Raw genomic sequence first — 12,536 nt, forward strand, 5'->3', positions numbered from 1 at the left:
TATGTATGAAATTGTGTGACCGTGCCTTTTCAAGGAGTAACAATAGGGATCTGAAATCATAGGGAATTATGGGAAAATTACACCATAGTGTCAGACATGTTGATGTTTTATTTCTTTCTAGAATATAGGTTAAAAGAGAGACGAAATGAAAAATGTCCGACACAACGGGGTCGTCACGAAATGGTGTTTCGCAGTATGTCAGACCCCTAATGCTACAGCAACGCTTGAGATGGCAAAGGAATGATATATTTGTGTCCTTTTCTATCTCATGCATCTCGTTCGCGAATCTATTGTGCGTTGGCCTTATAGCGGTTCTATGTGACTAGACCACTCATATCAGTCACAAAATGCTACAATAGAACTGCAACCTAACGGAGAAATATGTAGATACACTCGTGGTCATTGATACCTTTCCTTTTATGTTTATGTCTTATGCTTCAGTCCCATGACGGCACGAATGCAAAACAGAAAATAATAAGAGTGAAGTGGATAGCTATATCTTTCTATCTCTTCTGCACTCATGGTTTTCTACTTTGCATGCGCGCCATAATGGGACTGCACCCTTAGGGCTTGTCCAGAATATACCAAAAACAAGAACCTGAAAATAACGTAACCATTTAAAATACCTTATGACGTTACTTTTACGTTCATGTTTTTGGTCTATAGGGCAAAGCAGAATATATTTTTGAACGGGAACGCAATCGGGAACGGAAATGTAAGAATGAGTGAGAGAAGAATAAAGATATTTGCTATCCTTCTCTTAATCATTCTTACCTTTCCGTTTACAATTACGTTCCCGTTCAAGAATCTATTCTGCTTAGGCTGAGTCTACATTAGCTGCGCGAACGTGTGATGTCACCCATTTGAATAAGGCCGCTTCCAGAATGGAGACGCAGACGCATCCCAATGCTAATCCAATGGGGATGTGTTTACATCAGTTCCATTCTGGAACTAACGTCACTAACATTCTGACGTCAGCACGTTTACGTTTGCGCAGACAATGTAAAGTCAGCATGAGATAGAAAAGGATACAAATATATATCTGTTTTTTTCTAACTCATGTTTCACGTTCGCGAACCTATTCTGATCAAGCCTATAGGTATAATACGAATAATGAGAGTGTATTCGTGTGTGTATATGTATGTCGCTTAGTTTCAATAAATTATGCTGCGTTTCCAATAGGAACCTAAGAGCTTTCGTAAACGTGGACATATGATGTCACCAATGCTAAACTAAATAAAAACCAACGCGACGTATATGCAACGCTTGTTCTTAGGCTGCAGTCCCATGGCAGCGTTTTGCGTTGCGTTTTGTCACTAGACCATGAGTGTAAAAGAGATGGAGATATATGTTTGCTATGTTTACACTCATGGTCTAGTGACAAAACGCAACGCAAAACGCTGCCATGGGACTGCAGCCTTAGGGTCCCCATTGGAGACGCAGCATTATTGTCTTGACCGTATTATGTACACGTTTGCGCAACCAATGTAAACTCAGCACGCTGGTACGCTTTGCGTACACGTCGCGTTGGTTCCCATAAGTTGGCTCTACATTCAACGTGTACGTGAACGCGACTTGCTGACGTCACAATGTTAATCAAATGGGTGACGTCAGCACGTCGCGTTCACGTTCGCGTCGCGTACCATGGATTGTAGGTTGAGTCCAGAATAGACAAAAAACATGAACGTATACGTAACGTCACAATGTATTTTAAATGGATACGTTACGTTCACGTTACGTATACGTTCATGTTTTTAGTCTATTCTGGACTCAACCGTATGCTGACTCTACATTGACTGCGCAAACGTGTACGTGAACGTGCTGACGTCACAATGTTATTCAAATGGGTGACGTCACACGTTCACGTACATCTTTGCGCAGCCAATGTAGAGTCAGCAGTAGAGCCGACTTATAGTTTAGCATTGGTGACGTCATACGTATAGGTTTACGAATGCTCTTAGGTTCCTATTGGAGACACTCCATAAAGTCGTTTCAACAATGGGCACGTTTGTACGTGAACGTTCCGTGTTAATGGAATGGGCGTAACGTGCCCATTCTGGACTCAGCTTTAAAGCGCGTTCCACACTTAAACTTTTCGGGCGTCCGACACGACACACGTGCCCCCTCTTTTCCATCTACCAAATGCATTCCCCTCCTGACGTAGGAGAAGTTAGTATTGAAGAGGGGGCACGTTTCACGTGTCGAGCGTCCGAAAAGTTTAAGTGTGGAACGCGCTTAAGTTGGGTTCCACAATCGGCTCGACGCAAGGCAAACGCAGCGTTGACGCGACGCATCCCAATGCTAATTAAATAGGGATGCGTCGCGTCAACGCTGCGTTTGCCTTGCGTCGAGCGCATTGTGGAACCAACCTAAAGTTGGTTCTACAATAAGCGCGTCGGACATGGACATGTTGACGTCACCCATTTGATTAATGGTGAATCTACATTGGCTGCACAAATATGTACATGAACGTGAACGTGCTGAAGTCACACGTTCATATTTACGTATACGTTTGCGCAGCCAATGAAGAGTTAGCATACAGTCGGTTCTCCAAAGGGCAAATTTGTACACGAACTTGTACGTGCTGACGTCACAATGCTATGCAAATGGTTGACGTCAGCACGGAACGTACACATTCATGTACAAACGTGCCTATTGTAGAACCGACTTAACATTGTGACGTCAGAACGTTTGCCTCCACGTCCGACACGTTTATTATAAAACCAACTTGAGGCCGATTCCAGAATGGAGACGCAAACGCATCCCTATTCGAATTAGCCTTGGGATGCGTCTGCGTTTGCATTCTGGAACCAGCTTAAAAGCATCGTCAAAAAGCGTAAAAATGATCGCGTTCGGCAATCACTGCCAGTGATGTTGTTATAAGGATATTCCAACAGCATTTATATCCTGATTGGGTAATTTTTACTGACAATATACTGTCAACAACTCTCAAAACCACCCATCATGTTCTTGTATGTACATGGTCTTTTTTCAGCGATCAATTTATATGCCGATGTAAATGTAGAATGCAAAACCGAAAATAATGAGAGTGAAAAGGATAGTGATATATCCCTGTCCTTTTTTCTTCCATTATTTTCAGTTTTGCATTTTGCATTTAAATGAACATGCCAATCGATCTTAAAAACATTTTATAAAATAACTATAATTTTTTTTGCAATTTTGTAGAATTTATTTTATTTGCATTATGTTGAATTATATTTTATTTTTATATTATACTATAGGCAAACATACAATACTCCGTAAAATAAGTTAGAAAAGAACAGATATATATATATATATGTGTGTCCTTTTCTATCTCAAGCCTCTTGTTCCCGAAAGACTTTCGCGAAGTTATTGTGCATTGACCTTTAGTTTACTATATGACGCAGTGAGTTGTAAATGGTAGAAAATTACACGCACCATCAGCGCCGCCAACTGGCTCTAACGCGAAATGTCTAATGGCAAATCAGTACAATTGTATGTCAAAAATCAATGTCAACAGTGTCGGTATGTTTTGTTTAAAATAAATTTTTTTTTGTTATTTTCGTGTTTAGTGAATTTTAGCTGGAATGTATTCTATCGGTTGTTAATTTTACAAATGGAAAGTGCATTCTATCTTTTTATTTCGGAGAAAATAGATAATTTGATGTTGTGGAAAACTCCTCATATTTGTAATATTAATAAAATATTTTGTTCATCAATATGATGCAAAAAAATGTCTTAGCTGGTGTATTTTTTCCTAAATATCAATTATCCAAAAGGACAAAACATTCTGATTTTTGGTTTTCAAGTAAGTTGCTAAAAAAATTTCCCAATATTTTTGTTCTTTTTGACATGGCTCTGCCTCACTTGGACCTGCCCTTAAAGAAAGACTGAAAAATACCATGCCTAGTAGGTAGGCAACCTCTGCCGAGTATAGTATAGTATATTACAAATATTATATAAAAACATGTCTTTCACTAAAAAAAAATAACAAAATTTATTTTTAATTTTGAAAATTTTATTTCCTTTAAGATTATCGTCTGCTGATTACAAATTTGAAGCACGTTTTCAAAAATTCAAAATGGCGGATCCATTATGGCGGACAACAATTTTAAAAATCAATCCAATTTACTTGAAAATCGTTACTCGGGGGTTATTGGGGTCACTGATTATGAATCTGGTATCAGTTTTAAAAAATTCAAAATGGCGGATCCAATATATCCAATAAAGGCTAGATGTAATGCCAAATCCATAAATGTCAGTTCACCTTCAGATTTGTGTTCACCGACCTCGAAAACCTCCAAGTAACGATTTTCAAGCCAATTAAATAGATTTAAAAGATAGTCGTCCGAAATATTGAATCCGCTATTTTGAATTATTTAAAAATGGACTTTAGATTTGTAATCAACGACCCCAAAAACCCCCGAGTAACGATTTTCAAGAAAATTGGATTGATTTTTAAAATTGTCGTCCGCCATATTGAATTATTTGTTCTATCGATGCAGAAGTACGCAACGTTTATGATAAACAATTTTTAAAGAAATAATTTTTAAAAATGAAAAATTCTATAATTTTTTGCCTAAAAAATATTTTTTTTAAATAAAGTATTTTATAATTTTCCATGTTAAATAAAAATTGATTTCTAATTGTTAATCATAAACGTTGCGCACATTTTTAACATATTTCAGGAACCACAAAACATTTAAGTTTCAAAAAAGCTAATTAAACCTGAGATCTTAAAGATTATGTTGTCAAACCTTTCCACTGCTATAGCTGCTACAAAAAGGAAAAAAGTTGTCTGCACTAACACAGAAAATTAAAAGGCATTAAAATAAGCTGCAACGCTTCTTATTTTAATCCAATTTTGCTTATTTTAATCCATTTTGGTATTAAAATAAGCAAAATTGGATTAAAATAAGAAGCGTTGCAGCTTATTTTAATGCCTTTTAATTTTCTGTGAATTTGTTTCTGAACCTTAAAAATATAAAGTGTTATTTTCTAAATTAATGAATTTTCTTTATTTTTGATTTGGTTTTATTATTGAACGAAATGTCAACATTGAGAATTGAGTTGCGTGGAAAAGGAATATATTTCACGTGTTGTGTATATTGGATGTAGAATACCTTACCATCCAAGTTGTGCCTCACAAAATGTCTACCCTTTATGATAGCTCGTTCATTCGATGTTGTAAGTTGTAAATCAAGATCCCTCTTGCCTTCGTCTATATATATATCGCTTTAGCTGATTTGGATTCTGTCATGAAAGCTATCCAAAACCTAAACATTTCTATGTCAAGTGGATTCGATAATATAAACTCGAAACTTGATTGATGCTGACAAGTATAATATCTCTGCGATGCTGTTTGAATTTACTGAGAATGAAAATCTTCTATAACTGCGCCCGTGCAGAAATTATGGTCTGGGCCTCTCAAGGCCCTTCCCAGAGTACGCTTGGATTCTGGCAAGAGCCTGACGTGGCAAACTGGCAAGGCCCTAGTAATGGCTTGAGACGGTTTTGCAAGGATTTGCTTTACTTAGGGATGAACTTGCCAGGGCCATGAGAGTTTTCCTGGGAATTACTCTATATTTTGTGACAAAAATAAGCAATCAGTGAAAAATGTACTACAGGCTTATAATCAATTGTAATGAGTAATTGATTGAATCAGTAAGCAACAAAAACTTGTAACAAAACAAAAACAGAAGAATGCACAATTCTAGTCTGACAAATAATAATCCCAAAGTCGACCCAACTTCAAATATATTATATGTACCAACACTAAACAAAAAAATTAAATATGGAATTAATTATACAATTACAGGCTTCAAAGTGACACACTTTTCCACTTTTTTGACACTTTTTTTGGTCAGGGCTACTTTTTGATACTAATTTGGGCAAAAAGCTACTAAATGCTACTTTTTTCCAAAAAAAAAGGTAAAAAGAAATTGACAGAATTCAAGAATTTTAGTTTTTTTAAAATGAATTTTGTTGATTTCAAAAAGCCTGCCAATTAATGAAATTTATTATTGAACACGTGAACTGCACTTTATATGATTAGATGACAACTTCTCGCAGCTTGATTGATATAGTCATAAATGGCCAGCCATAACCTGTAATTAATGCTTTTATTCTTTTTGTCAATGCATAATTTATGAATTATACCGGATTTATACAAATATAATAATAATTGTTATAATTAATTACTATTATAATTTATTACTAATAGTGCATGATTAGTAATTACTAATAATCAAAGTTGATATGTAACAAAAAGTGAATCGAAATGTAACAATTGATAGTTTTTTTAAAAAATAATCAGGTGAAAGAAGTTGTTACTTTTACTCCTCAAAATGATGATCGCGTTATTAAAAAACAAATTGTTATGAAAGATCTTCTATAAGTATTATTTAACAATTACCTTTTATTATATGCAAAATGTTATGAATAAGTGCGTTTCCATTATTAATAAATAAATTATTTTAATTAATTAAATTAATTAATTGTTATTTAAATAATTAAAAATTCATAAATATTATTATTAAATAATTATTACTTGATAAAATATTTTGCATGGAAATTTAATTTTATTATAGTTTTATTTGGTGTTAAAAATTACTTTTTATTTTGAGGTTATGTCATAAAACCATGGCAAGACCAAGTTGCTCTAAGGAATGCCATACTTGTGGACAAACTGGCAAGGGCCTTTCCACTGCCTTGATATGTAGTTTTCTAGGTTATATTGCAAACATGACATAACCAAGTAACTGTCGTTTAATCTGGGAAATTCCAGACTTGTGGAAAAACTGGCAAGGGCCATTAGAGAGCCTTACTTAAAGTAGAACTAAGTAGGGAAATTTCTTCCACTTAACATCCCTGGACCATTCCTACCTATACGCACCCTAAAGGTTACCACTAACTTATTATCATTTGATATTTATTAAGTTCAAGTGAAGAGAAAATATCCGTCACTTGTATATTTCAACAAAAAATTAAATCATGATTTTTGTATCACATTGTTATTTTAATAATTTTAAAATGGTTGCAAAATTCTGGAGATATTTGTGAATTGAAATTTTGGAACTGCGCAGAATCAACAGCCAAAGTTTGATAGCTAATAAAAAAAACCGTAAATAACGTATGTGCAACGAAGAAGAGGAAACTGACAATTTTGAAAAACGTTTGTGGCTGCCAAGAAAAATCTAATTCTCTATATAGCACAATCTGATGTAGTGGTTTGACTATCGATCGGTAAAAGATGCAGCTAAAAGAGTTAACAATTTTGACCAGTAGTCAATATAATTTAAAAATTTAGAATTTGCATGTTTTTTAATTTCGTATACATTTATTTTAAATTCTCAATTCAAAAAATTGCACTTTGGATTCAAAAGTGAAAAAATTAAAAAAAAGGCCTATTTTTTTCTCTACTCATTAGCTAAGTTTATGTGAACAAAGCCTCGTAAACTGAAAATCTATTTATTCAAATGAATTCGCTACTATAGAAGTTCATCCCGGTGTAATACCAATGAACCCTAGAGGGGATTTTGAAGAGCGAGTATCTTAAATGAATTTCCAGGCTAAGTTTGAAATAAGTTACGCTCTGCATATTACAAATTATAATTTACTATAATACATTTTAAAGGGATTCATTTTCAAATCCTTTTCGGGGACTAAAATGCTTTACTATTCTAATAGGTGGTATTAAAATTTTGTCACATCAAGAGTCTATATAACTGAAATTATAATTTATTTCCTCATATTTGAGATATATTAAAAAAATTTTGAAATTAAAATTCATATTTAGAAAATAAATTATAAATTTGTAAAAAAAAATAATTAATTTTACATTTAAATTTCAAATAATATTTCAAAAAAAAATATTGAATATACAATACAAACAAAAATGTGCAAAATTTATTATTATTAAATGATAAACTTATTTTTTAATCAATTTCAATCGTGACGTAAATCTATTTTTTAATATTTATAATATGAAAAAAAAAATTATTGTTTTCTCAATTTTTCCTTATCAACACTTATGATTTTGGAATATTTTAATTATTTGAGAAAAATAATTCATTTTTTTTTATTTGACATGAAAATAATTCCAGTTCTGTAAATAAAAAAATGATTATATTTAATTTTTTTTTTTTTTGGTAAACGAATTTAACTAGTTTTACAAGGTCATATTTAAAAATTTTTTAGAACATGCGCCTATACATATATAAATGTGGGAAGTTTATCAAATTTTCATAAATTTTTTTTCTCGCACTAACGTTACATATCTGTATACAAGTTTGTAAACATTGATTCTGTAAAAAAAAAAAAAATTTCAAAAACATGAAATACTTGAAAGTAGTTCTATTAGTTGTTATCGTTATTAGTAAGTATATTTAAATTATATAAATTTTTTACATTATTAGAAATGGAGAGAACTAAGGAAAATTATTGAAAAACGTGATTGTAATGATACTGCATAATTACTAAATATTTTTCGCACATTTTCTCTTTGAAAAAACTAATAGTAATAATAATAATAATAATAATAATAATAATAAAATAATTACTTTTATCATTTGCAGGCTATGCTTCATTTACGACAGCTGAGAAAAAACCATTCAAAAATATAACGCTTAATGAATTGCAGTTATTATGCACAGAAAATAATAACGATTATAAATTATTAACTGAAGCACAGAATTTAGCAACAAAACTTTTCTTTGACTCTACTGAAAATTGTACAGATTTTAATCATCAAAACATGATTAAAGATTTAGTTCATGAAGTAACTTCTGCATGTTTTAAGGTAGAAAATATGCCAAATAAAACTGAATTAGAAACAATTTATCAAGATATTACAACAAAATTATGCTCTCACTATGAACTTGGTAATTATGTCTAAAATGTTTTTTTTTTTAAAAAGTATTAAGTACTTGACTACTATTAAATAAATATATTTATTAGTAGTCAAATAACCGATTATAAAAAAAAAAATAAAAAAAAACTTTTATAAAAAATTGTATTATAATAAAAAATAAATATATTTATTTTTATTAAATAATTATTATTTGAGTTAATTAAATGGTATTTGTTTCAAATACATAAAAATTATTTGACCAAATAAAATTTCTTTAATTCAAAAAAAATTATTTAAAATAAATTAATAAATTATGATAACAGATTATTTGAATTAAAAAAAAAAACTAATAAATTTTAAAGGGATAATGAAAAATCATGAAATTTTTGCATTATGGCAAATTAATGAAATATAAATTTTTGCAGTCAACTTTAGAATCGCCAATAAGGAATGCATTTCAATAGAAAACAATTTCTCTGACTGTTTAAATGAAAATTTACAATATATAAAAACTGATCCTGATGATTTATTCTTTGCACTGGCAATGACTCATGAAAATGAAGAATGCACGTAAGTTATATATATATATATATATTATTTATCAATAATTGTACGTTTTTTTATTCATAAAATAATAAAAAAAACCGTTTTGACGCTAAAACATGTAGTAAAGCATCCCTCGATAATAAATATTAAAAAATAAGAATAAATGTCAGCAATTTAAAAAAAAAAATTTTAAAGGGATCTTTTTTTGGTTAGTTTTAGAACTGTAGCTAGAAACCAAAAAGAAACAGGTAGCTTTTATAAATAAATATATACTATATATATATATTACAATCAATTATTATTTTATTTGCAGCATATATACAATTTTAGTAAACTGTATGTCAAAGGCAATTAATCAAAATTGTGCTTCCATGAATAAAACCTGGAAAGATTTATCAACGAAATTTACACCCATCATGAAGTGTGCCTAACATGTTTCTGTTACGCACTTAAATTTAATGAATATTACATATTACTACCTCATTTGAAAATAATTTTTTAAAATTATTTCATATAAAAAGAAAATTATCCTTTATTGTCAAATAATATAATTATCGGCAAAACTAAAAAAAAACATGTACACTTCGTCAAAGAAAAGTTGAATTTTTAAATTTTATTAATTGCTATAAAAGTTATAGATGAAATATATACATTTAGATCGATCGATGATAAAAAAATGTGGTTCATATATTATTATTTGTTTTTTACGAATATATATCGCACTCTCTATATGGGTGATTCTCCGCGTAGCGCACAACTTGCTTTTTTTCATGTTGTGAAAGAAAAATCACAAATAATGTTCACATATAATATTTCGATTCCAATGTAAAAAGGTAATTTCTGTGATTACAAACAAAAACCAATAGTTACTTTTGTATTTAACATTATAATTTTTCGTTAACGCCAGGTCCAAGTGAGGCAGCGCCATCTACATTGATACTAAAATTTTGGAAAATTTTCAACAGCCTTTTCTTGAAAACAAGATGGTAAAATGCTTTTTCCTTTATGCATAATTGATTATTGGCAAGATAAATACCAGCTAAAACTTTTTTTGAGTTAAAATAATGAAAAAAATTTCATGTCGCTAAATTAAATATGAGCACTTTTTTCACAAAAACTGTAACAGTACTTTCTCAGAAATTACAATCAAAAATGCAATTTCCATTTGGAAAATTAATAAACACTAAAAAATACACCACCTAAGATTTACCAATCACTAAAATAACAAAAAAAAAAAATTTATTAAATATTTAACATATTGATACTGCTTTACTGATTGTGACAACCCTTTGGTAGATTATGTATTTCAGGTGGTTAGCAACAGCGCCAATCTCCTCCTTTCGGCAAAACAGCGAAACGTCTGGTGACATACATAACCTGCCAAACGGCTGTCATAATGAGTAAAATATGTTATGTTAAAAAACTTTTTTTTTGTTATTTTCGTGATTGGTAAATCTTAGGTCGTGTATTTTTTAGCGTTTATTAATTTTCCAAATGGAAATTGCATTTTTGATTGTAATTTCTGAGAAAGTACTGTCACAGCTTTTGTGAAAAAAGTGCTCATATTTAATTTATTGACATGAAATTTTTTTTATTATTTTAACTCAAAAAAAGTTTTAGCTGGTGTATATCTTGCCAATAATCAATTATCCATAAAGGAAAAAGCATTTTACCTTCTTGTTTTCAAGAAAAGGCTGTTGAAAATTTTCCAAAATTTTAGTTTCAATGTAGATGGCGTTGCCTCACTTGGACCTGGCCGTGGTTTTTAAGGCTGAAAACGTCAAAATTTCACCTGTCCCCACAGGATGTTTAAACAAAAAAGTTAATATTTTTATCAATGTGCACTAATAAATACAATTTCTGTTGCTATTTTAGTATTGTATATTGTAGTGGAATTGAATAAAAAAAACGTTTGATCAAAAAAATAATTATTTTCTTTTTTTTTCGCTACCCAATGGGAAACTGCCACGAGTAACCATTGGCGTATTAATTGGCCCAATGATGGGAGCCAATGAAAAAACCATTGGCACCCAATAATGGACCATTATTGGTAAAGTCATGGGCTGTCCACGCCGATGCCAATGATTGGCAACCATCATTGGCAAATTATTGGCAACCAATAATTAGCTAATATTAAAAATTTTAATAATAATTTAAAAAATCAATAATTTAAAAATAAAATTTTTATTTTTATTATTTTTTAATAGTTATTATTATTATTTTATTTTTAATAATTAAATTAAAATAAAAAAATGGTCATCAAAGTATTAGTGAAACCATTTCTTCCAAAAAAGAGTTTGTCTCAAATCCAATTAATAGGAGAGACATCGGGCAGAAAAAAATTTCGACAAGAAAAAAATTTTCGATCACTATATACATATCATTATATACCAATCTAATGGCACCTCAACTGCGAGAAACAGTTATGATGTTCGCCCTCCCTGTGGCGTTGAGCGAACTAAAGTCTAGAGCTGAGCCATCAGCGCAGCGCGGGAACATTTAAAAAAATTGATTTTATTAGATATTTTATTTTATAATAATTAACGAATTATTAAGTATGACATTATGTTATTGGGTCAAACCATTATATTTCAACTAAAGTGGTCGCTGACTAATTTTTAAAAATTATAATACTTTGCAGGAATGATTTTGAAGTTATCAAGATCACGAAATGAAAAGAATTTTATTAAAAATTTAAATATTTATTGTAAAATATGAATTTAAAGTATATGAGGTGCTAAAAACTGTCAATTTTTTAGCCATTAGAAAATATGCAAAAAAACATAGAATTTACCATAAAAATAAAAAAAAATTATTGGAATTTACTAAGAATGAATAAATTTATCATTATCAATTGATATAATTATTTAAAGATGTGAAGTAATATATAAAATATGATTTCCAAGTGCACCTGTCAAATAACCTAATTTTGCGATTTTTATTCATTAATTATAAAAAATAGAAAACATTAAATTAAATAAAAACTTACCAAATATGAAGTTCTTGCCATAAACTTTTAGAATTTCTTTGCACTTTTCTTCTTTTCTATTCATAAGTATGAAAAATTTAAAAAATAAAATAGCTACTTTGTCTATTTTCACTATTTTTGAAAGTCAATAACTTTCTTGGAGAAAAATGAAAAAATATGGGGTTTCGA

The 12,536-nt window shown here is 30.4% G+C and overlaps 1 protein-coding gene across 1 annotated transcript; it reads left to right on the forward strand.

Moving 5' to 3' along the window:
* Nucleotides 1-8,200: 8,200 nt before the first annotated feature.
* On the forward strand, nucleotides 8,201-10,802 carry LOC127286285 (uncharacterized). Its single transcript, XM_051312664.1, has 4 exons — nucleotides 8,201-8,359; nucleotides 8,559-8,864; nucleotides 9,259-9,403; nucleotides 9,693-10,802. Exons 1-4 carry the CDS (start codon nucleotides 8,317-8,319, stop codon nucleotides 9,808-9,810), a joined length of 612 nt encoding a protein of 203 aa, XP_051168621.1. The 5' UTR covers nucleotides 8,201-8,316; the 3' UTR covers nucleotides 9,811-10,802.
* Nucleotides 10,803-12,536: the final 1,734 nt, after the last annotated feature.

This window comes from Leptopilina boulardi, unplaced genomic scaffold, assembly GCF_019393585.1.
Source record: "Leptopilina boulardi isolate dan_hultmark-lab unplaced genomic scaffold, ZJU_Lbou_2.1 LbouV2_352, whole genome shotgun sequence".
Lineage (NCBI taxonomy): Eukaryota > Metazoa > Arthropoda > Insecta > Hymenoptera > Figitidae > Leptopilina > Leptopilina boulardi.